General features: G+C 46.3%; 2 protein-coding genes across 4 annotated transcripts in view; one reads left to right on the top strand and one right to left on the bottom strand.

Moving 5' to 3' along the window:
• The window catches only part of stx1a (syntaxin 1A (brain)), an 80,351-nt gene that overhangs the window by 51,793 nt on the left and 2,345 nt on the right, over positions 1-26,213 (bottom strand). For all 3 annotated transcript variants that reach the window (XM_072669327.1, XM_072669326.1, XM_072669328.1), the window contains exons 2-3: positions 14,219-14,293; positions 1,689-1,788 (exon numbers count right to left, since the gene is read on the bottom strand). In XM_072669327.1, coding sequence (XP_072525428.1) covers positions 1,689-1,788; positions 14,219-14,293 — 175 coding nt within the window. The remainder of the gene's footprint in view (positions 1-1,688; positions 1,789-14,218; positions 14,294-26,213) is intronic.
• On the top strand, positions 4,656-5,731 carry LOC140546195 (gamma-crystallin M2-like). The gene is made up of 2 exons (XM_072669411.1): positions 4,656-5,000; positions 5,447-5,731. The coding sequence occupies exons 1-2, from the start codon at positions 4,656-4,658 to the stop codon at positions 5,729-5,731; spliced, it is 630 nt and encodes a 209-aa protein (XP_072525512.1).

Raw genomic sequence — 26,213 nt, 5'->3', positions numbered from 1 at the left:
TTCTCAAACATGCTGATGAAGAGACGAAGTGAGGGGCGACACGAGCAGGGTCTAACGGTACGCATGCTCAACATCAGATGAGAGAGAAGAGCTGTGGTGCAGCTATGGCCTTGCCTTGTCTCCATGGAAGCAAGAACAAAGAACAATGGAGTCAATGGGGTAACTGTATGGTATGGAAACAGCTTAACTAATGATAGCTTTCATGGTTAACCCTTAATGCAGTGACCTCCTCTGCAGCCACTGAAGCACCAAATAAGACTTCTGTACACATGTAAAATTGTTGTTGGTTTTTGATTGTAAGTCTCTGTGTTTACAGCAGAGCCTCAGATCACAAAGAATTTATGATTAAAGTCCGGAAACGTTCTGAAGTCAAAGAAAATATAACCAAGAAACTACAAGAAGTATGTGGCTTTAAAAATGGGTGGGTGTGTGGGTGGATGGATATAATGGATGGGTATACTGATAGAAGGATGGAGAAATCGATGGATAAATTGATGGATGGATGGATGGATGGTTGGATGGGTATACTGATAGAAGGACGGAGAAATCGACGGATAAATTGATGGATGGATGAATGGATGAATGAGTATACTGATGGATGGATGGAGAAATGGATGGATGGATGCATGGATGGATGGATGGGTATACTGATAGAAGGATGGAGAAATGGATGGATACATTAATGGATGGATGGATGGATGAATGAGTATACTGATGGATGGAGAAATGGATGGATACATTGATGGCTGGGCGGATGGATGGGTATACTAATAGAAGGATGGAGAAATGGATGGATACACCGATGGATGAATGGATGATAAATGAGTGGAGACAATGAGGTGAGGGTCTGTAACATTTAGACATCCCTCCCTGCTTCTCACTTACACACATACACACAGATTTCTAATACCACACACACACACACATACACACACACGCACACACACACACATTTCTAATACCACACACACACACATACACACACACACACACACACACACATTTCTAATACCACACACACACACACACTCGCACGCTCTGGAGCAGATGACACATTCCTCAATGCCACGGCACGCGGCAGGACATCGGCCTGTAACGAATCCCATCTGCGCATAATTAATTACATTGACATTTTACAGGCGAGCAGCGGAGAGACAGAACGAGAGAGAGAGCGAGAGAGAGAGCGCGAGAGAGAGAGCGCGAGAGAGAGAGCGCGAGAGAGACAGACAGACAGACTCCTCGCTGAGACACTCTCAGCAGACTAGGCACACACCTCCACTCCAATCCAAAGAGCACACAGCCGAGAGTGTAAAGTGAGAGCGAGGGAGAATGAAAGAGCAGATCGATACGGGCCGGTCCGGACCAGGCAGGTGGGCAGCAGCTGGGCGGGTTTGGCAATGCCTGCGTGGGCGATCCCGGTCTGATTGATCCCGGCGTCTGAGAGGAGAGGGAGCGGAGGGAGACGCCGAGTTTGGCTGGAACTTTTACTCACTTGTGATTCACACGGGAGCCTCGGGCCGAGACGCGGGTCGGTGGTAGATGGCAACAAAGCAAGACGGGCATTGTGTGTGTTTGTGTTTGCGTGTGTGTGTGTGTGTGTTTGCTTTCATACATTTTAATGGTAAAAAGGCCCTGTCTGTGTAGGACCACCAGACAGACTGAAGTCACAAGTAGGCGTAGGGTCTTACTTTCGTCCGGGTTCGGGGCGGCGAGAATGGCACTGTGTTTCCTCTTGACCTCCTCTACCTTCTCAGCCAGAGAGTCGATGAAGCCACGTATCTCCTCCACCTGAGAGAGAGAGACAAAGAAATTAGGGATGCCTATTGGACCATTTTAGCTATTTGAATATCTTTGAATAGCTGGTTAGCGTTGGCTTAGCTAGCGGGATAACAGTCTGCTCAGTCTGTCTGACTGAAACCTCACTTATGAACGTCTAGACGAGGCCGACTCGAGCGTCTGGTGTCTAATGATCGAGTAACTGCTGCTGACTAACTGCTGACCCCGACACAAGTGCTGACCATAAAATCTCCGGTCTGAGAGAGCGAAGTGGAGCGACTGGTGTTGGGAGGAACAGAATGGAGAAAGGAGAGGCCGGTTCTGCTGGGTTTGGACTCGTACCCGGCTATCTAGGCTTAAATAAGTTAGCTAGCAGGCTAAACACCACAGCACAGGCCGTGTTCCAGATAACTGAGGCTCAAATCCACCTGTTTAGAGGATAAAGCCTCGTATCTGAGAGTCGAGGGAATGGCCTAAGGAGTGTTTCCACTGTTTGCAGGCTCATTAAGTTGATTGGCTCATCCAGGTTTGCTTGCTCTGCTTTTCAGTCAAACTCAGCATGAACTTGCAAAACCGCACCTGTTTTCAGGGTGTGACACCACTAGTCAGTGAGCACCCATTGCATCCCCACCCTGTGGCTCTTTCCAGAGCCGGCCCAAGGCACACTGGAATTACGTGACCGCTTAGGGCCCCAGCGACACCAGGGGACCCCCAAGACCACCCATATATCATAATAAAAAATACATATTTTAAAAATAACAATGAATACACAGGTAAAGCACAGATTTTTAAATATTAATTTATTTTCATACCCGGTTAATCAATTCCTGCTGTAGGGCAAATGCAGATATGCCAAGGTGGTGCTTAGGGGGGTGCCCAAATAAAAAGAAATCTGCTTAGGGCCCCACAAAGGCTTGGGTCGGCCCTGGCTCTATTAAGTGAGATTATTTGACCGTGTACTAGATATAAACACATCAGATGCGTCGCAATTTTGAAATAGCGTTCTCTGCAAGGTTAAACGAGAGGTCTCTTTCCACTGGAATCCAATAAAAGCTAATATCTAACCCACCCTAACCCTGTTGATTCTTCTTATCTCTTCCTGTCAATCTTGACCATCCGCCTGGTCTCCAGGGGCCAGTATCTGAAAGCGTGCGGTGAACCTGCAGCTCAGTGGAGCTTTAAAACTGAAGATTAAACAGACGAGTATTCTGCTCATATCAATGCACTTTGAAGCGAGAACACTGACTGTGAGTGTGTGCTTTTCTGAAGGCTGAAAGTGTGTGTGTGTGTGTGTGTGTGTGTGTGTGTGTGTGTGTGCATTTCAAATGTTTGGAGCAAAGCAATGCTAAAGAAAAGCACAGAATTGTAATAGCAGGGAAAACTGCAGGAACAAAGACAACAAAGCCATTTTCAATTCAGTAGAACCTACGAGAAATACAAATGTAAAAGTATTTGGACACCTGCTCATGCACCGTTTCTTCGCAAATCAAATTGGCAGTCTCACACTAGGAAGAAAAGAGAAAAAATGACAACAACAACAAAAAAGAGCTTATCCTGCTTTTGTTGAGAGTAGATTTTGGAGCAGAAGCATTGCAGTGAGGATCTGATTGCATTCAGCAACAAGAGCGTTAGTGAGGTCAGGATGTTGCATTATCATCATCACCCCACCTCATCATCCCCAACTCATCCTAAAGCTCCACCACCATCATTCCAGAGAACACAGTTCTTCTACTGCTCCACAGCTCAATGCTGGGGGGCTTTATACCCCCTAATTACACCATTTTTGCACTGTGTTATAAAATGCATGAGTGTGTATTTAGAAATGCACCATGATAATACAAAAACATGAATATAAATATGAATACAATAAGTAAATATAGCAATATCAATCATAAATGCTTCTTAAATAGAAATTCAAAGTAAATAGAAATTTGTTTTCAAATGTTTTAAGTTACATTTGTAAACAGTACATTTTATAAATAGTTATGTGCTTGTAAACTGGTGGTCCCACACCATGTGGGAGACTGGGGTTCGATTCCTGGTCTGGGTGACTGTGCTGCGCTACACCAATAAGAGTCCTTGGGCAAGACTCCTAACACTACAGTGGTCCACCTCTGTAATACAAGTAACCTTGGATACGAGCATCAGCTAAATATCAGCATTTATATAAAAAATTATATACATTTAAAATACAAATATTTGACATTTATATAATATAAATGTGAAAAATGCATAAAATTGACTTTTTATGACAAATTGCAAATTGCAAAACAAAAACATAATTTTCCCGTTTGCTCATAAGTGTGCACTCCCTCTAAAGCATTGCCTGCAAGGCTCTTCATAACAGGACACACAGTCTTGGGTGCACATTACTGTGGTAGTCAGCTTCTTGAAGGTTTCTACAGCAAAAGCACCGAAGCCCTTCATGACTATCTATTTCACATGCTGCCAGAAAAAGGAGGGAAATCGGCGTTGGGCAACTCCCAAAAGCGATTTACATATAGCCGCAGCAACAAAAGAAGCTAATAGACCCAGTGTATGGTCTGCTTATGGGATATAAAGAGTACAGTTAAGCTGTATTGTCTTGCCCATGGGGCCCATTGTAAAGTCTTCTGGAGACTGAGTCACATGGAAATGTAGCGAAAGCCCTTCAGCTGTCCATGGGCCTCTGTGCTGTATGCTGCTTGGTCAGGGCTTTTCACAATGGGAGGCTCATATTCTTTGGTATCGGTTAGGTATAAATGCAAGGGTTAAACCGGGCAGAGGGTCAGTTCACCAGCTGGAAATCGCTCCAACCAACAAAGCGTCTGCTTTTGACGGACGGACGGACGGACGGACTCCACCATGAGCAGGGTAAGTGCACCGTATGTCAGAAATAAATGGGTTCAGATGGTTTAGCCGGATCCAGTCCAGCTGTGCGGTCTTGTATTGGACTCTATGGCTACTGCTTACTACCAAATGCATCCGCTCTGCCCAAACAGATCATCTTCTACGAGGACAGGAACTTCATGGGGCGCTCTTATGAGTGCAGCAGTGACTGTTCCGACATCTCCTCCTACATGAGCCGCTGCCACTCCTGCAGGGTGGAGAGCGGCTGCTGGATGGTCTACGACCGTCCCAATTACATGGGCAACCAGTACTTCATCAGGAGGGGCGAGTACAACGACTACATGCGCATGTGGGGCATGAGCGACTGGATCAGGTCTTGCCGCATGATCCCCATGGTAAGATTTTTTATGCTATATGATCCGATTTCAGGTCGTATTTTCCATAATTCCATAAATCTCCGGAGTAGAAAACATTAGCTGTGAGCTAGAGGGGTGTAAAGGCCTCTAGGGTCTGGAATGATGGATGGTGCTCCATCCAATACTTTTGGAATGAGCTGGGGAGTTGGGGATGATGAGGTGGGGTGGTGATTATCCTCCAACATCCTCACCTTACTAACTCTAGATCTTGACGCTGAATGCAATCAAATCCTCACAGCAATGCTCTTCCAAAATCTAGCAGAACGTCTTCTTCTGGACAGTAGAGATAGTTACTCCATCAAAAGACTCTTTTTAATTTCCTAAGAACAAACGAACGAGCAGGCGTCCCAATACTTTTGTCCCGTTAACGTAAGTTTATTGCACACACCTCAAATGCGACCTGCTTGTTTCCTTTCCCAAAACAGTACAGGGGAGCCTACAGAATGAGGATCTACGAGAGGGAGAACTTCACGGGCCAGATGATGGAGGTGACCGATGACTGTGATTCTATCATGGAGCGCTACCACTGGTCCAGCGGCTGCCACTCCTGCCACGTGATGGACGGCCACTGGCTGATGTACGAGCAGCCCCACTACAGAGGCAGGATGTGGTACTTCAGGCCTGGAGAGTACAGGAACTTCAGGGAGATGATGGGAATGAGCGGCACCAGGTTCATGAGCATGAGGCGTATCCTTGACTCCTGGCACTAAACGCTACAAATCTACAAAAACGATCAATAAAATATTTTTCAAAATCAATAATTCAGGTGTTTTTTAGCACTGAGCTAATACTGATAACCTACCTAACATGGTCACGGTTGGCATGACAACTAACAACCTTCCTATAAGCTTCTGTTGCTCTCACAATACACTATAGGCCCTATCTTACACTAAAGTCAGACAGACCACACCTGGCTCTTAAAGGGAAAGGCAAGCGACACATTGATTGGTTAACTGCATGCCCAAAATCACACCCATGAATAATTAAGAGACTTACTAAATGCCTTTGAACTTTTCTCGTCATTACCATGGCAAAGACACACCGTTACACCTTAAATCAAGTTGCGCTGTGCACGACTGACCACTTGCCAAAAGTTTGTAGACACCTGCTCCTCCAGAGTTGCTTCTGAAATCAAGGGTAATAATAGAGAGTCTTTTCATTGTTTTGCCTTTGCTGCAGTAACAGCCTCCACTCATCTGCAAAGGCCTTACACTAGGTTTTGAAACATTGCTGTTTGGGTTTGATGGCATTCAGCCATTAGTTAGGTCAGGTCCTAATAATGGATGATTAGTTGTTGGTGAAAAATGGCACTCCAACTCATCCCAGAGCGCTACCACTATGGCGGTGTGGAAGGCAACAAGCTATCATGGCGTCTTTTTATTTGTTGTAATAAAAGTTCTAGAAGTTCTGCACCGTTTAAGGGGGAGTGGAGAATTCCAGAAGTAACTGGTAACTTTCTGAGAAAGTATCGATGATAAATAAGACATATAGTCATAGGACTATATTTTAAGTGCAGTTCCTTAAAACATACAGGGCATAAATTAGCAAGATAGACATAGTTTGCTTGCATGAGATGCTAACTTGTGTTAATTTGCAGAGATTACAGCTGTTACCGTGTTTTAGCAGCATTTTAAGGATGCACTATGTGTTGTGGGAAGACTAAACTGCATACGGATTTAGGTTAAAGCTGACTGTTGTGTCACGTTCTGTGCTGAACATTGAAATGGTGAAGGAAAAACCATGTGTAGGACCATAGACCAATCATGAACCAGCTACAACAAATCCCAAAAAATCGCGAAAAAACCTTAGTACAAACATTAATGCAGTCCTTCCAAAGTCCTTTAAATATTTTATACTGAGTTTCTTACCCTGCTTATACTTATACTTTCTTCAGTTTAGCTTAAAACCTATCAAATCCACAACACACATTACCCCCGCCCCCCTCCACCCCACCTTTCCCGTCCCTCGTCCGTCCCCTCCGGATCTAAAATCGCTCATTATCTCCTTAATAGCCTGCCTACTGCATCTGCATTTTTAATACACTCATAATTGGCCTGTTTCCACCGGGAGCTCTGTAACTCTATCAGATAGCAGGTTGAGGTTGAGGCTGCTTCCTCCCTTCCCAGAATGCCTTCCCAGATGTGTTTTACGGGTCATTAAGTAAATGAGTTTGTGAGATATCAACGTTTTAGTGCTAGGCAGGTACACATAAGCTTGCATATTTAATACAGGTGTATATTAGGTATTTATAGATTCCAATGTCATAAACAAATCACTGTTGCGCAGGAAAGAGACAGGGATCAGAATCAATAATTAAAAAGTATCTAATTACGGTTTATTGAGCTAAATTACAGATTCATTGTAATAATAATAATAATACAGCATCACTAAAATACAGCATTTGTAATTAAAATTGGTCAAATTTGGCCATTCCATAAATTTGGATTTGGAGAAAGCAAGTAAATGCTAACACTGATTCCTCCCATCTCAAAAATGTGATTTTTTAATCTTTACGTTTATATTTAATGAATTTTTATGAAATTTGAATATATAAAAATGACATACAATACCATATAACTATTAAATATGCAAGGTTTGCATTTCTCACTAACTACACTTCATTGGCTTCTCCTTGCACTAATGCAGATGGGAATAAACAGTAAACAGGTTGAGGGGGCGGAGCCACAGACTAAACATCTTACACAGTATTTCATTCATTTCAGCTGCAGCTCAGGGAATGGAGGCCCCACTCAGCTAAACCACACACACACACACACACACACACACACACACGCCAGTCAGCAGGCCATGCTCCCCAGCTCATCGATCCTCTTATCACTCCAGTGGCTCCTTAAGGCCCTGATTTAATAAGAGATTGGATGATGTCAGTTAATCCACACTCAAACTTTTAATGCAGTCTCTATCGGCTTTCGGGAAAGCCACTCAAGCACGCAATGCACCTCCTCTCCCAATGTTTAGCGGCCTAATCGTCTCGATGCTGTCACCAGGCAGACTAAAAAATGTGCCCTTTCAATGATGATGAAAGAGATTTTTGGTACCTGGACTAGGGATGCACCGATCCGGCTTTTTTAGTTCTGATACTGATACGATACATAAACTTTGCATATCGGTCGATACCTGATACCAGTCTGATATCGGAGGATTGGTTCCATGGATCGGCCTAATTATCTGATACACAATCCAGTTAATTTTGTTAATATCAGGACCAATATCCGATCCTAAAATCGGATCGGTGCAGCCTGAAGTTTTCCAGCCCTCCTGGCATAAATGGCATATCTGCACCCTTAATTTCCTTTACAGTCATCTGCTGTAAACCTTGAAGTTCCCAGGAGAATGATTGAAAACTCCATTTCAGATGGGGGGTGGGGTGGTCAGGATTTGAGCTTGGGGTGATCAAATCCAGTGGCTGAACCAATCCAAACCTTCATGGTGACGGAGATGAGGGATGGTCAACCCCAGCAGAAGAACACATCAAAATCTCAATTTGAGCTTGGAGTGATCAAATCCTTTGGTAGAACCCATAAACATCTCTGTTTTAGCTTGTGGACGGTCAACCCCAGTGGAAGAACCAACCAAAATCTCAAATTCAGAAGAACCCATGAGGTGATTAAGGTGAGCTTGAGGTGCTCAAACCCAGCTGCAGGGTTGGTCAAACCCAGAAGAAGAACTTATTAAAATCTCTGTTTTAGCTTGTGGACGGTCAAACTCAACAGCAGAACCAACCAAAATCTTCATTTTAGCTTGGCAGATGGTCAACCCCAGTAACCAAAATCTCAAATACAGCTCCGGAAGAACCCATGAAGCAGAATCATTGTAAATCTCCTTTTTGAATTTGTGGACAGTCAAACTCAGTGGAACAATCCATCAAAATCTGAAATTCAGCATGAGGAGGTGGTCAAACCCAGTGGACGAACCAATGAAAAGCTCAATCACAGCTGCAGGGTTGGTCAAACCCAGCAGAAGAACCCATCAAAATGTGTTTTTTAGAGACCATAAAGTTGGCCCACCACTTTTTTGGAGGTGACCTCAAAGGAAGGACGACTGACTCTGATAATGGCACTACTCTTACCATCATCTCCCTATCAGAGACCACCCCTTATTTAGGCCTCTCTTCGAATGGCGGCTTCGGTCAGCAAACAGCAGGACGTGCTTCTCATCTGAAAGCTATGGAAAGGAATTTGTGGTGGTGAGGGAGCGCTGCTGGCTGCCCAGGTCTGAAGGCTTCATTGTGACTGAATAATACCTGAATTGCCTCAGTGACTCATACTGTATTCCCAATAACTGGAGGCTTCGCTGATAGTAGGTCACGGCTTTCTGTTTCCCGTCCGCCGCAACAGACTACAGAGAGGAGGATAATGGAAAAGAGCCACTCAGACAGAGAAAAGCGCCGCTGCTCTGTAAGGGCAGTGAATGAGGGCGAGGTGATTCAGCGGCACACACACACACACACACACACACAGACACACACAGACACACACACTACGCTCCACACAGCCGCACAGATGGGGAAGTTAATAAAGCCGCAGTCACACTAGGCATTTGCAGTTTGGATCTGGCTGGTAATGAGCATGGGAATCTAATAGCGCAGAATAACGATTATATTAATGTATTAATTTAAGCTAATTTAACGTTTCCCTTCTTGCTCTCTCTCCGCTTCAGCATTGACTGCGTGTGGTGGGCATGAGGTGCAGAGGCATGTAGCTAGGAGAGAGAGAGAGAGAGAGAGAGAGAGAGAGAGAGAGAGAGAGGGAGAGAGAGAGAGAGAGAGAGAGAGAGAGAGAGAGAGAGAGAAGGAGAGGGAGAGAGAGAGAGAGATAGAGAGACAGAGAGAGAGAGAGAGAGAGAGAGAGAGAGAGAGAGAGAGAGACAGAAGGAGAGAGAGAGGAAGCATATATAGAAAAAGAGAGAGAGAGAGAGAGAGAGAGAGAGAGAAAGAGACAGAAGGAGAGAGAGAGGAAGCATATAGAGAGAAAGAGAGAGAGAGAGAGAGAGAGAGAGAGAGAGAGGAAGCATATATATATATATATATATATATATATATAGAGAGAGAGAGAGAGAAACAGAGAGAGAGAGAGAGAGAGGAAAAAAGGGAGAGGAAGAGAGAGGAAGAGAGGGAGGGAGCTGTAGAGAGTCCTATTCTATTGGCAGTATATCTTCTCTACAGTGACTAGGCAAGCTGTGTGTGTTTGTGTCCATCAGCAACGGGTGCAACTTAAAGCAGCATTATTAATGCATTTATCATTAGAAGGGGTGTCCACAAACATTTGGCCATATAGTGTACCTTGCTTGTGTAACAGCAGATACTTTTCAAAGGATGAATGAAAGCTTTGCCTGGTGGGTCCGGATTCATGAGTGTGTGTGTGTGTGTGTGTGTGTGTGTGTGTGTGGTGGGCTATGGCTGTGTGCTCCCGCCAGCCTGTTGCTGTTGGTGATGACATAGACGCAGCCTTTGACGCATGCATGCATGTGTGTGTGTGTGTGTGTGTGAAATATGAGGTCACTGAGGGTCCAACACCCCACTCAGCGCACTCGGGTTCAAGAGCCCGTACCCTACACCTGCTACTGCTCCCCTTATTACACCCCCACCCTGGCACACACTATAGAGGACACACACACACACAGTCAAAATGTCACTAGCTGTGGCACACACACACACACACCTCTCCAGCTGTCTGCACTGAGCTACATCTGCCCTTCTTCTCCATCTTCATCACTCCACCCCCTCACTCTGTTCCGTCCACCGCCTCAAGGGACAACGTGTGAGTGTGTGTGTGTGTGTGTGTGAGAGAGAGAGAGACAGTGTGCCCAGACTCTGTGACATGTTTATGCTGACACCCTCTGTGCTGATATCAGTGTCAATTCCTCCCATCTCCTCAATGCCCCATTACTCCACCTCCATCTCCTCAATGCCCCATTACTCCACCCCATCTCCTCAACGCCCCATTACTCCACCCCATCTCCTCAACGCCCCATTACTCCACCCCCATTTCCTCATCGCCCCATTACTCCATCCCATTTCCTCAACGCCCCATTACTCCACCCCATCTCCTCGACGTCTCATTACCCCACCCCATCTCCTCAACTCTCCATTACTCCACCCTATCTCCTCCATATCCCAGTACTCCACCCCATTTCCTCAATGCCCATTACTCCATCCCCATTTCCTCAACGCCCCATTACTCCACCCCATCTCCTCAATGCCACATTACTCCACCCCATCTCCTCAATGCCACATTACTCCACCCCATCTCCTCAATGCCACATTACTCCACCACTATCTTTTCAAAATATGATTACTCCGCCCAATCGCCTCAACACTTTATTACTCCATCCCATCTCAATACACTCAGCGCCCCCATTACTCCACCCCCCTCTACTCAACACCCTATTACTCCACCCCAACTCCACAATAAAGGTTAAATATTATCAGTTAAATTCAGGAGTATAATATCCTGTGATTGTGCTGTAAATTAATGTAATGTATTAATGAATGTATTTTTATAATGAAAATTAATTCGTTCTCTTTGTATGAGCTTCGTATCTTCTTCGGCCTCATTTCTCAGAACACTTTCATTCCGGCAGTCGAACCTGCAGCAATAAATCAGACGTGATAAGGAGTTTATTTTGCTGTGCGTCCCATTAACTCTGTACCTGCCCAGAGATACAGCCCACGGCAGCAGCAGAGTATACCAATTAACCTGTCCCATTAAAAACACATTAAGGAGGCAGTTCTCAAAGCAGAGCCCCCCCCCCAAAGTCCATTCTGCTCGTGATAGTGTACGAGCTAAACTAGCTTTCTGATGAGAAGCTGCTGGAAGCTTCACTGCTGATATGAAACCATGTCCTCCAGCACATTCAAACAGAACACAAAGTGGATGAAGACGTGGGATCACAGCGCTGCTCCGGGACTCATGGATCCCATTATTTACAGCACGCAAACTGTAAAGCGCATTAATCTACATTACCAGCCTACAAAGATGCCAAACATCATTCCGCTGCTGCTTCTGATGATGCTGTTCTTAATTAAATAATTACGCAAATGGACGACACATTCTACAGGAATACGTTATCTATAGGCACCATGCTGCCTAATGCCAGGCGTGGGCTAGTAGAGGGGTGTAAAGCCCCCCAGCATTGAGGAGCTGTGGAGCAGTGGGAGAACTGTGTTCTCTGGAGTGATGATGGTGGAGCTCCATCCAGTACTTTTGATGATGAGTTGGAGAGAAACAGAGAGAGGGAGAGACAGAGTGAGAGGAAAAGAGATCCCCAAAGTCCCAAAAGTATTGGGACGCCTGCACTTTGTTTGTTTATTCCTCTATCCGGCTTTTGTTGGAGTTACTGTCTCTTCTGCCTCTCTCCTCCACTGTTCCTACTAGATTCTGTAGAAGCATTGCTGCAAGGATTTGATTGCATTCAGCCACAGGAGCCTTAATGAAGTCTGGAAGTGATGCTGGATGATCACCACCCCACCTCATCTCAAAAGTATCGGCCCCATTACTCCACCCCATTTCCTCAAGTTGGAGAGTTGGGGCTGATGAGGTGGGCTGGTGATCATCATAATCATCATCAACATCCTGACCTCGCTAACACTCTTGGCGCTGATTGCAATCAAATCCTCACAGCAATGGTCCTTCAAAATCTTGTAGAAAGATACCATAACATTAACGTAACAAACTGACGAGCTCTGAGGACTGAGGTGCCTTTACGGCTTTATCCGGCTGTCGACAGCGAGGAGTGATGTTTCTATTTAGGCCTGAAAACAGAGAGGGTGTCTCCACTCCCTACGTGGCGAGGGTGCAGGTGCGGGAGTGCAGTCGCGGGTCTTAAAGCTCGTGTTGACATGACAGTTAGATTAACCTCGCTAAAGCAGGAGCGCTGCACTGCTTTACTCCGGAGAGCTGAGTCACCTTCGCTCAGACGTGATCAAAGCCTGGAGATCATTAGCCTTCACTTCAAACATGCCCAAAGCATCGCAATGTCTGGCAAGACGCGGGATCCCACCTACTGCGGCATTAATCAAGCTCACATTGTTCGATAATTACAGCTAAGCCCAAAAGTATACGGACACTCGGACTGTAAATAGTGAATTCATGTTATTATAATCAGTATACAACATCAGCCGATCAGCCATAACATTAGTACCACCTGCCTAATAATGCGTAGGTCCCCCTTGCACCACTAAAACAGCTCTGAGCCTTCAGGGGGCTCAGAACGGCCCACCTTCATGGCTCCAAAGCTTACTCTGGTCCCTACCTCCTGTGGTAGTATCCCGGAAAAAGATGGGTGGGGGGGTGGGGGGTGTAACCTATGAATTCATCTTATTATAATCAGTACACAACATCAGCCGATCAGCCATAACATTAGGACCACCTGCCTAATAATGCGTAGGTCCCCCTCGCACCACTAAAACAGCTCTGAGCCTTCAGGGGGCTCAGAACGGCCCACCTTCATGGCTCCAAAGCTTACTCTGGTCCCTACCTCCTGTGGTAGTATCCCGGAAAAAGATGGGTGGGGGGGTGGGGGGTGTAACCTATGAATTCATCTTATTATAATCAGTACACAACATCAGCCGATCAGCCGTAACATTAGGACCACCTGCCTAATAATGTGTAAGTCCCCCTCGCACCACTAAAACAGCTCTGAGCCTTCATGGGCTTGGAGCCCACACGCTTCTGAAGGTGTCCTGTGGGATCAAACACACCAAGACTGACGTTTTGAAAGTTCTGTAAGTTCTGAGGTGGGACCGCCACAGGCATCAATGAGCCTTAGGTGCACATGGTTGCTCTGTCTTGGAGCACTTTTGGTAGGTGTTGACCACTGCATACCCCTCGGGAACACTCCGCATGACCTGCCTGATGTTTTGGAGATGTTCTGACCCAGTCGTCTAGAACATCACAGTTTCCTTCTTCATTATTCCTCCACTGTCCTATAGCTAGCACTATGTCCCCATAGCTACCGTGCTTAGCAGCAGCAGGTACGATGTCCTTGGAAACGGCTCACCTTCACGGCTCCGAACCATACTCTGGTCCCTACCTCCTGTGCTAGTATCCCGGAAAAGGATGGGTGGGGGGGTGTTGGGTGTAACCTATCCCAAGTGGAGATTTTAACGTGTTTTGGGGTCAGTAACGTGCTGTGGTGGAGATTTAAGTTGAATACTGGAGGTGTTGAATACATACTTGCTCAAAGAACTCATCCATGAAGCCTTTCTCCATGCCCACTGCCACCTCCTCCTCTTCCTCGGTGTCCTTACCCTGAGAGACAGAAGCAACACATGAATTGCAGCAGTTAGTTAAAGTCAATGTAAACATGTTATCCTATAGACTGATTACTTGCTTTATGGACAGAGAATTTGATTGACAGGTAAAATACATGATTATTTGCAGTATTTCAGTTCAGTGCATGCAGTTATGCGGAGAATACACTAAATGGACAAAAGTATTGGGACACCTGCTTCTTTATCTGGCTTTTGTTCAACAACAACAGCATTACTAAGCTCAGGACACACACTTCCATGCTGCTATTACGTGAGGGACACCGCTGTGGTGAGAACTGCTGTCCACCACCCAAACAGTATCACCTCATCTGTGGTCATAGGGTGGTCTTTTTCCACCGTCAGCTAGGCTACAGGGTGGCTTATTATACCGCGCAGCAGCAGGTGAGCTACAACAGCTGCAAAATCCATGACGTGTTTCTAATAAAATGGCCAGCGAATACATGCATGTTAGGTGTGTCTAATAAACCGGCAGCTCAGCGTACGCAGTCAGTAGTCATTAAATGACACGGAGGCCTGTAAATTAGCAGGAGACCGTCTGCTGCTGCTGCTGTTGGGACTGGGATAAGCGTGTGAGATGAAAAGATAGACCGCCGACTGATCTCTGGTTCAAAGCCTCGAGAGAACCTGAGCGAATCCACCGTCGCAAGACAGCAGTTCCACCGTGAATCCATCGGGTTCGGCTTGGCCTGTTGCTTTTACAGCTCTCTCATCTGGGCTGTGCTCAGCGGATGTGGAGGGAAATGAATGGTGAGCGGTGGTGGGAGCTCATCACCCAGGGCTGATGAAAAGTTATGGACCGCGAGTCATTAGACCAGCACTCTCCATTGATTAGCACAGCGGCTCAAGTGATTAGCAGCCTGTTATTCAATCAAGGCCCTGGGAGCCAAACGAGCATGTAACCAAGAAACGAGGGGGGGGGGGGGGGGGGGGTTCATTCAGCAGGCGAGGGGGTTTATAAAATTGGATTAAGGTTGCTGGGCCACTTCCTTGTTGGATCCGTTATGAGGAACATATTTTTAGAACCATTTCCTATTGAATAAGAAAGACATACGCCACCAGTCAAAAGTTTTAGAACATCCACGATTTTATTGTCATTTAAACGCCTTTTATTACAGGTTAATAGCCTGAAATGGTCAGAAAACGTGACCTCAAATGGGAAAAAAGTAAGCAGTGGATTGCTAGAGTGTTTCAAGGAGGAAAAGTGGTCACCCACTGCCCGCTGGGGTCCCCTCTACCTGCGTCAGACCAGCTGCCACCTACCAGCCCGACCATCTGTTTAACTTTATTTATTAAATGTGAATCGCTTATTAGCAAATTCAACTATATAATATTGTTGTTGCTACGCTGGCATATACAGCTGATACCAACAGGTAAAGCTAGCTACATCGGCTGGCTAACGAGTAGCATGCTAGCTACATCGGCTTGCTAACATATGGGGCCCTAAATGGTCCTTCCGTAAGATGACGTCAGAGGGGAGGGATAGGATGTGTCACCACACCAGCTAATGGTAACGCCTGTGCCGGCCAAGAGCAACGGTGGGAGAGAGCGCCATCTACCCACCTGGAGAGAGCAGCGCGGTCGATTCTAGTAGCATCTAATCAGAAGTGCAAAGTAGCAAATCATATCAATTCAGGTTAATTAATTGATGTAAAAAAAATGACTCATACAGCCTATATCTGCACGAGCAGACCAAAGGTTCTGCACAGGATGGCTCTTTTCAGCACCAATAAGGCAGAGGCGTTATAAAAATGGATGTGCCAAACCCGTCTAATGTGATCTCCATTTAATCTTAACTGTAATAAATCCTAAATATTGGTACTGGCATCATGCCAGCAGAATAGCAGTGCAATCTCGCAGCTGATTTTTCATTCACACTGTGTGAGTGTGTGTGTGTGTGTGTGTGTGTGTGTAAAGCACATTTCCCTTATACTTCTGTATATGCTGCGTATCATCCCGCCTTAACGAGGGCGGTGAATCATAATCGCGCACGCTGGGACTGGGACTGTCCATAATCAGCATGGACGTATCCGTCCCTGCTCTACTGCTTACTAACGAACACGCCCAAGTCAATTTCCATCAACCACGAGGGAAAAACAGGTAGGCCTTACGTTATGCAGGTCAGAAAGCAGGAATTGGAGATGTGAGGTTTCATCGCACTGCTGAAGATGACTCACATCTGCAAGAAATGCTTTCTATGTTGCAGCTTCAAAACACTGGCTGGTCTACAAGCATGATCAACCGCACGAGCTAGACAACCAGCATCACATCAAATGCAACTTATTGGTGGTGTCCGGTGTCGGGAGCATGGCTAGTGCTAGGGGGAGCTACGAATGAGTGGTTAATTGGCAGTAATGTAAAGGGACAGTGTAGTAATGCCACAGAGGGTAAAGCATGGACCCAGACAAAGGCACTCAACTCCGCTGAGGATAGCACGGCCTACACAGGTCACGAGAAGCTCTGAGGTAAGGCCAACCAGCCCGATCCAACAGGGAGGCTCTCTAGATGCATCCTTGACCAATGAAATGTACACATTCCTCCCCTTACTACAAAGGTAGTCCATCAGATCAAGCTGAAGGGCTTCATTAGGCTTGAGCTGGAGTACTGAGGCTGCAGCTAAGAAGTGGTAGAAGCTATATACGCTATGTGGACAAAAGTATTGGGACACTTGCTCACTTCTTGTGTTTTTTTTTCTAAAATCAGAGGTATATACAAGTCTATCCTGCGTTTGTTGGAGTAACTGTCTCTACTGTCCAGGGAAGAAGACTTTCTACTAGATTTTTGGAGTAACTGGGCATTAGAGCAGGTGGAGTATGTGTAACCCCCCTCACCCCACCCCTTTACTAGAGAATATGACAGATTACATCAAAATATTGCCTTATTTTCTCACGATTGTGACAGATTATACAGAAATAATGGCTTATTTTCTTGAGATTTTGACTGATTGCCGACATCGCGCTTATTCCTTGAGACTGACTGACTGACTGTGTCAAAATAATGGCTTATTTTACTTTTCCCAAGACCGTGACTCATTATGTTGACATAATGGCCCATTTCCTCGAGAAGTTGACAGATTATCTCCTAATAATGACTTCTTTTCTCATTTTGATAAGAAAACATATTAGTAAATTATTAGATATCGACTAATAAGGAAACACAGATTACAGCATGGTTTCTCTGTTGGTCTCATGTCTGAAAGTGGAGCAGTTCTAAGAGAGCGATAAACCTCAGAGGACTCAGAAGAGACTCCCACCCTGTGGGGTTCTGTACTCCCGGGCTCATCCCTACGGAGCGTCTCTCCACCCTGAACTGATCTGTGACGGTGTCCCCGCAGGCCACCCCGCACTGACCCCTGCAGTGTGGCAGAGGGGGACATGACTCATTCGTCTGCAAGCTTACTAAGGCTCTCCGCTGAGGATAGCGTGGCCTACACAGGTCAAGAGAAGCTCTGAGGTAAGGTCAACCAGCCCGGTCCAACTGGGAGGCTTTCTCAACGCATCCTTGACCAATCAAATTTACACATTCCTCCCCTCACAACAAAGGTAGTCCATCAGATCAGATCTAGACAAGGTGTGTGTATGTATCACAATATACATCGCGAAATATCGCGAAATATCGAATCGTAACCCCTGTATCATCATACGCATCGTTAGCCAAGTACTGTCTATGATGAGGCCATCATCATCATCATCAAGATCAAGATTTAGACCACCAGCCAGACTTAAGTAGGACAAAAGCTGGGCTTGGAAACGGTAGTTTAGAAGCAGAACCGCTGTGCCAAAAGTTTACGGACGCTTAATGTTTGGCACTGCACTAACCGGACACTTTTATTGGAAATGCCGTTAAGCCATTCTCGAGCTAGCACAATGGTCAGTGGTCAGTGTCTGTCCCTGCCCCAATTAATTACGCATCTGGTGAGCAGCGGTCCTGTGGGCAGAAACTGATCAATGATGAATGTGGGGGGTGGGGGTGTGATAAACTGTGCAGCTGCAGATGAGCTACAGTCTGTAATTGCACACGGCGATGTAGTGGACCTATAGTGGTAGGTTGGAGCTCATAAAGTGGCGAGTGTGTGGGAGGGCAAGGTAGGTGTTTGTAATCTGGATGATGAATGTAGTTTATTAGAATCCCTCCACTCTAGTACAGCATTTCTCATGTGATCCCTCAGCGCGCTATGAAATTAAAAAATAGTGGAGAGAAGGTGGAGAGAGAGAGAGAGAGTGAGAGCCTGAAATAGAGAGGGAGTAAAAAATGCTGAATACATCTTCCCTCTCATCCCCATCTGCTATCCTCGTCCTCCGTCCACCTACTCTCTTCTTTCTTTCGTCAGCTCTCTCCACCCTTCTCTTCTCACTTCTCAGCCCAGCTCGCTTTCTCTTTGTTGAGATGAGTTCCCTCTCTGTCTTATTCCCCGGTGTCCGTGCTTGGCTGTGAGAGAGGCAGCAGACAGCAGGGAGGAGGCCAGCGCCTCCGGATTGAGCTCCGTCGCAAGCAGCCTCATTACAGCCCAAGGCCCACACAACATGCACAGAGTTACCTGTGGCTAGCTCCCTCTCGCTGAGCTCGGAAATCAGCACTTTCAGAGTCCAATTAGGGCCGGAAATCTGATCACAGTACATTTGTCCTTATTGTCTTCTCGATATGGGAATTCTGTGCTGAGGCCGATGTCCCATATTCGGGTGTGGTGGCAAATCTTGAGTCTTTGGGGTTTGAGTCTGAGTCAAGTCTTAAGTCTTTGGGGTGTGGTGGCACATCCTGAGTCTCTGGGGTTTGAGTCTGAGTCAAGTCTTAAGTCTTTGGGGTGTGGTGGCACATCCTGAGTCTCTGGGGTTTGAGTCTGAGTCAAGTCTTAAGTCTTTGGGGTGTGGTGGCACATCCTGAGTCTCTGGGGTTTGAGTCTGAGTCAAGTCTTAAGTGATGTGATGGGAAATCTTGAGTCTTTGAGTCTGAGTCAAGTCTTAAGTGATGTGATGGGAAATCTTGAGTCTTTGAGTCTGAGTCAAGTCTTAAGTGATGCGATGTGAAATCTTGAGTCTTTGAGTCTGAGTCAAGTCTTAAGTGATGCGATGTGATGGCAAATCTTGAGTCTTTGGGGTTTGAGTCTGAGTCAAGTTTTAAGTGATGTGATGGGAAATCTTGAGTCTTTGGGGTTTGAGTCTGAGTTAAATCTCAAGTCTCTGGGGTGTGGTGGCAAATCCTGAGTCTCTGGGGTTTGAGTCTGAGTCAAGTCTTAAGTGATGCGATGGGAAATCCTGAGTCTTCGGGGTTTGATGGCGAGTCAAGTCTTTAGGGTTTGGGTCTTAAACAAGTCTTGAGCCTCTGTATCGACACCATTTACCATTATGGACAAAAGTATTGGGACATTTCATTCACTTTCCAAAATCAAGGATATTAAAACAAGCTGATCCTGCTTTTGTTGGAGTAACTGTCTCTACTGTCCAGAGAAGAAGGCTTTCTACTAGATTTTGGAGGAGGAGCATTGCTGTGATGATTTGACTGCATTCAGCAACAAGAGCGTTAGTGAGGTCTGGATGTTGGATAATGATCACCACCCCACCTCATCATCATCCCCAACTCATCCCAAAAGTACTGGATGGAGCTCCACCACCATCATCATTTCAGAGAACACAGCTCTTCCACTGCTCCACAGCTCCTCAATGCTGGGGGGCTTTACACCCCTCTAGTTCACTAGCTATGGTGGCAATAGGTTCATGATGTTTATCTGCTCCAGAGAGTCCTATTCTATTAGCAGTAACTGTGTACAAACCCATACTATGCCAGTATTATGCCGTAATGATTCTTTTCCCTACCTTTATTGATTCCAACAAGGACTGTTATCATAGCCTAAGCTGAATCCCACGTTATCTACCGTGTCTTCGTGTTTCCTGCTCCTTTCTCCTTTCATTCTATTTTTAGTGCTGTTATTGCAGCGCTCTACCAACTGTCTGGTAATGAACAACCCAATTGAAAAAAACAGAAGAGGTTCATTACACAGAGCCTAATGTCAGTAGGCTGCTCGCTTGTGTGGTCCTGGGTCTGGGTTTTCTACTGTGATCCCTCAACGCTGTAAGAAAAGGTCAGGTAATGTTAGCTCTCCCTCGTCCACCAGCTGATGGACTTCAGAAGTGGCCTGCCGGTCTGTTTTCGTTCATTTCTGTCCGTCTTTGCCACTCCACTGCGATTTTGCCACGTTCATGTAATCCCCCCCTACCCCCACCCCCGCCGGAGTGATGTCGCCTCGATCTGAGAGGAAAATGTCATTAAGCCTGCAGTGGGCTGTAATGACAGATAGCAGGCAAAGAGAGAGTGATGCGCTGTCACCTCTCATTCCTCTCACTCCCTCGGGGGGGTTCCTCAGAGCGATTCGCAGGCCAGGCCGAAAAGGCAGTGGCGGTGGCTCGAATCCAATTACACTGCGCTGACGTCCTCGTCAGCGAGAAAAAAAAAAAAAGATAAGAACACCGTCGGTGACATTTGCATCTCTATCAATCATCGCCCTCCCCTCGACCCGCCTTCGTCATACTGCTGCCAGCTGGCCCTTTCTGCTCGCCTGGGTCATCCCTGTGACCGCCCCATGCACTGTCTTCCGAGTGGCACTTCTGACGATTAGTCATGGGTTAGGCAGCGTGGCGCTGCTTCTCTGCACGTCGGTGATGGCGCAGGGATAAGGGTTTGCCAATGCTGTTCTTGGCTTGGCTTTGAGTCTTGAGTCACTGGGAGGCAAGGCAGGGTTAGGTGTCGGGTCTTGAGTCGAATGAAGAGTTGAGTCTCTAGGGGTTCAAGACCGAATCAGCTCTCAGGGATGCTAAGGTATAAGATCCTTGAGGAACCTTTGGAGATTCTCAGATTTTTTAAACTGTGGAGGAACCTCTTAAGGTGCTTTGAGGAACCTTCAAGGTTTTTATTTTTTTTTAAGGGTTCCTCAAAGCACCTTAAGATGTGAGGTTCCTCCACCTTCCAAAAGTTCCTCAAGGGTCTTTTAACAGTGTAATTGTTACCTTCTGGCTCTCTCCTTTTAATGAGGCTGTTATAGTAAAAAGCGATATACAAATAAAGTTGAGGACATGAAGGCCTCACAGCTCCAGTCAGGCCACGGCCTGCGAAGGAACAACCACTGAGGTGAGCCGCTGGTGTCTCCGAATGAAGTGACAGTGGTTGTAATATCGAACCCAGGCGGGCGTCTGCCGGGAAAGTGGAAGAAGTGGAGCAGTCGCGCTCATTTTCTGCCTCGTTAGCACGGAGTGTGTAGGTGTGGTGCGACAGAATGAAAGGCACTCATTCACTCCCGTCAGTGAGCGCTGGGCTTTGACTAGAATCAGCATGAATCTATTAAGTGAGTCAGAGTCAGCCATGGCCCCCCTTTGAGACGTTACCATAGGCTGAGAGGATGCTAATTCATGTAGAAGAATCCAGCACCCAGCAGCAAGCTCTTCGGACACTCTTAGGACTACTACACTAAGTGAATGGAGCTCGTGCCTGTATAGAAGAGGTTGAGCCGGGTGCTGCGGTAGTGCTGTACTTGACCACCACCACCTTCCAAAGAAGAGGACCTGCGTTTATGTTTAGAACATCCACCCAAACGTCCACACAAGAGAAGAGAGGAAACGAGAAGGAGAAGAGAGGAGAAGGAGAAGAGAAGAGAAGAGAAGAGAAGAGAGGAGAGGAGAGGAGAAGAGAAGAGTGGAGAAGAGAGAAGAGAAGAGAAGAGAAGGAGAAGAGAGAAGAGAAGAGAAGAGTGGAGAAGAGAAGAGGAGAAGAGAAGATGAGAGGAGAGGAGAAGAGAAGAGGAGAAGAGAAGAGAAGATGAGAGGAGAGGAGAAAGGAGAAGAGATGAGAAGAGAAGAGATGAGAAGAGAAGAGAGGAGGAGAAGAGAAGGAGAAGAGAAGAGGAGAGGAGAAGAGAAGAGGAGAAGAGAAGGAGAAGAGGAGAGAGGAGAGGAGAGGAGAAGAGAAGAGAAGAGAAGAGAAGAGAAGAGAGGAGAAGGAGAAGAGAAGAGAAGAGAAGAGAAAAGAAGAGAAGAGAAGAGAAGAGAAGAGAAGAGAAGAGAAGAGAGGAGAGGAGAGGAGAGGAGAAGAGAAGAGAAGAGAAGAGAGGAGAAGAGAAGAGAAGAGAGGAGAGGAGAAGAGAAGGAGAAGAGAAGGAGAGGAGAAGAGAAGAGAAGAGAAGAGAAGAGAAGAGAGGAGAAGAGAAGAGAAGAGAAGAGAAGAGAGGAGAGGAGAAGAGAAGAGAAGAGAAGAGAGGAGAAGAGAAGAGAAGAGAGGAGAGGAGAAGAGAAGGAGAAGAGGAGAGGAGAGGAGAGGAGAAGAGAAGGAGAAGAGGAGAGGAGAGGAGAGAGGAGAGGAGAGGAGAAGAGAAGAGAAGAGAAGAGAGGAGAAGAGAAGAGAAGAGAAGAGAGGAGAGGAGAAGAGAGGAGAAGAGAAGAGGAGAAGAGAAGATGAGAGGAGAGGAGAGGAGAAGAGAGGAGAAGGAGAGGAGAAGAGAAGATGAGAGGAGAGGAGAAGATGAGAGGAGAGAGGAGAAGAGATGAGAAGAGAAGAGAGGAGAAGAGAAGAGAAGAGAAGAGAAAAGAAGAGAAGAGAAGGAGGGGAGAAGAGAAGAGAAGAGAAGAGAGAAGAAGAGAGGAGAAGAGAGGAGAAGAGAAGAGAAGGAGAGGAGAAGAGAAGAGACGAGAAGAGAGGAGAAGAGAAGAGAAGAGAAGAGAGGAGAGGAGAGGAGAAGAGAAGGAGAAGAGGAGAGGAGAAGAGACGAGAAGGAGAAGAGGAGAGGAGAGGAGAGAGGAGAGAAGAAGAGAAGAGAGGAGGAGGAGAAGGAGAAGAGAAGAGAAGAGAAGAGAAGAGAAGAGAGGAGAAGAGAAGAGAAGAGAGGAGAGGAGAAGAGAGGAGAGGAGAAGAGAAGAGAGGAGAGGAGAAGAGAGGAGAGGAGAGGAGAAGAGAAGATGAGAGGAGAGGAGAAGAGAGGAGAAGGAGAGGAGAAGAGATGAGAGGAGAACATGAGAGGAGAGAGGAGAAGAGATGAGAAGAGAAGAGAAGAGAGGAGAAGAGAAGGAGAAGAGAGGAGAAGAGAAGAGAGGAGAAGAGAAGAAGAAGAGAGGAGAGGAGAGGAGAGGAGAAGAGAAGAGAAGAGAGGAGAGGAGAAGAGGAGAAGAGAAGATGAGAGGAGAGGAGAGGAGAAGAGAGGAGAAGATGAGAGGAGAGGAGAAGATGAGAGGAGAGGAGAGAGGAGAAGAGATGAGAAGATGAGAGGAGAGGAGAGAGGAGAAGAGATGAGAAGATGAGAGGAGAGGAGAAGGAGAAGAGATGAGAGGAGAGGAGAAGGAGAACAGAAGATGAGAGGAGAAGGAGAATAGAAGATGAGAGGAGAAGGAGAATAGAAGAGAAGATGAGAGGAGAGAGGAGAGGAGAAGAGATGAGAAGAGAAGAGAGGAGGAGAAGAGAAGGAGAAGAGGAGAGGAGAAGAGAGGAGAGAAGAGAGGAGAGGAGAAGAGAAGAGAGGAGAGGAGAAGAGAAGGAGAAGAGGAGAGGAGAAGAGATGAGAAGAGAAGAGAGGAGAAGAGAGGAGAAGAGAGGAGAAGAGAGGAGAGACGAGGTTGGGTGTTAAATCTGTCAGTCAGGGGTTATTTGATCACACCTATCTTTCATTTCCTGAATTCTGGCTCTGTTTGCAGCTTAAGCCAAAGTTTACACTGCAGTTAGACGTAGCTCCAATCCTCCAATGTGGAGTTCAGTAGATTCACATCTCCCAGGAAGACCTGCTCCAGCCTCGCCTGCAGGGGGAGGGGCTAGTCTGGTGTTTTGGTGGATGCTAGCTGACGGCTGTAAACCAGGAGCTAATGAATAAGTATAATCGACAGAGGCCGTGGACAGATGTTCCACACAGCCGCTGAGCAGGTTTCAGAGCCAGGGCTATATTAGGTAGTGAGCTTCCCCCATATGCGCCTAAAACAAATATTAGCATCCCTCCCTTCACCCTCGCCCTACTCTCTCGCCCTCATACACACACACACACACACACACACATGCAAAATGCATTAACTCTTTATTCCCCAACTATAGTCTGGGGCTATAGTTACAGTTATAGTGTGTAGTTATAGTGTGTAGTGTGTAGAGAGAGAGAGACAAAAGTATTGGGACGCCCGCTCATTCATTGTTACTTCCTAAATAGGGGTTATTACAAAGAGTTGATCCTGCTTTTGTTGGAGTAACTGTCTCTACTGTCCAGGGAAGAAGACTTTCTACTAGATTTTGGAGGACATTGCTGTAAGCATTTGATTGCATTCAGTGATAAGAGTGTTCGTTAGAAAGGTCAGGATGTTGGATGATGATCACCACCCCACCTCATCATCCCCAACTTCCCGAATCATCCCAGCGAACACCACTCCACTGCTCCACAGCTCAATAAACCCCCTCTACTAACTCATAGCTGGCACAATACCAGTAGGTTCAGAGAGTCCTATTCTAATGGCAGTACTTCTCTAAGCTCTGTGTGTGTGTGTGTGTTTGTATTTGTATCTGTGTCAGCAATAGGTGCAGCTTTAAGTTAAGCTGAATGCATTTATAAGGGGTTTTTAAGGGGTGTCCACAAACATTTGGACACTTCTACAGCCCTAGTTGCTGGTAAGGATTCTATTAACGCCGGCCCGTTCTCCGTGCGCTGCAGCGTGTGTAACAGATTACAAGCTGGGGACAATCTGGTACCAGAGAGAGCAGGTCAGTCTCCCCCTGGGGGGCAATTCACACAGAAAAGCCCCAGTGAAATTACCCCCATTCTATTCCCCTGCAACTCCTTGTTTACAGCGAACAGTCCCTCCATAACAATATCCTGTCCCCAGTGAGGCCCGAGGTCATTCAGTGCATTCGTCACACCAACACACACACACACACACACACACACACACACACACACACACACACGCTGAAATAGGACGAATGGGAAAAGCCATACTGATTCTACACGCCTACACCTTTTATATCCCTGGTGCTCCCTACTCCCCTCCCACAAACACACACACACACACATACACACACACACTGCCACAGTCACTCTGCCCTCAGTTCCAGGTCTGGGTGAGAAACAGAGCTAATAGGCTCTGCCTGAAGCAGTCAATAGCAGCCGTGAAGAAAATCAGTCACCCTGTCATTTCCAAAAAAAAATCAATAAGTGGCAAGAAGCCCACTGAGCACAGTTTGGCTTTCCAAAGGCCGCAGGGAGGCCTGTTTTTGCCTCCTTATCGTCCAGATAAAGCTCCACTCATGTCCACTGTTTGTTCAGTCCAGCAGAAGCCAGGCCAGTCAATGATTTTTTAACTGATCTAACAGGGAACACAAAAAGCACTGATTACAGCTGTAGCTCCAGCAGTACTGGCCAATATGGTGCCTATACCGGTATGCAGGGCCGGGTGATGTGGCGATATTTGATCAATACTTAAATTTTTGGAAAATACTGGGTAGGGCTGGGTATTGGCAAGAACCTGACGATACCATACATATCATGATACAGGTGATACGATTCAATATGCTGTGAATAATTTTAAAATCATAATTTAGGATAATTGTAATTTTTGGAAAAAACCCACAACGCTGCCCTCTAGTGGTCAGGTTTTAAACACAACACTAACTGAACCACTGTCTGGCATCACCTATCTATCTAAAATCAATGAACTGATCATCAATACTGTGCTTTTGAGAATCGATACAGTATTGCAAAACATAATATCATGATACTTCAAAATATCAATATATCCAATCAAAAAGAACGTCAGCTTTGTAAACCCTCAGGAAGAACTGGCTTATCATCTGATGCCGGGATGTACTGAACAGTACCGGAATTCCAGCAGGCCTAATTTTAGCCCTGATAGACGCTTGCAGACTTCCTCCAGTCTGTAACCCAATCAAACCTGCGG

The sequence above is a fragment of the Salminus brasiliensis genome, chromosome 23 (assembly GCF_030463535.1).
Source record: "Salminus brasiliensis chromosome 23, fSalBra1.hap2, whole genome shotgun sequence".
NCBI classification, from domain to species: domain Eukaryota; kingdom Metazoa; phylum Chordata; class Actinopteri; order Characiformes; family Bryconidae; genus Salminus; species Salminus brasiliensis.
The sequence above is the reverse complement of the archived record's forward strand: the minus strand, read 5'-3'. Positions and strand labels throughout refer to the sequence as shown.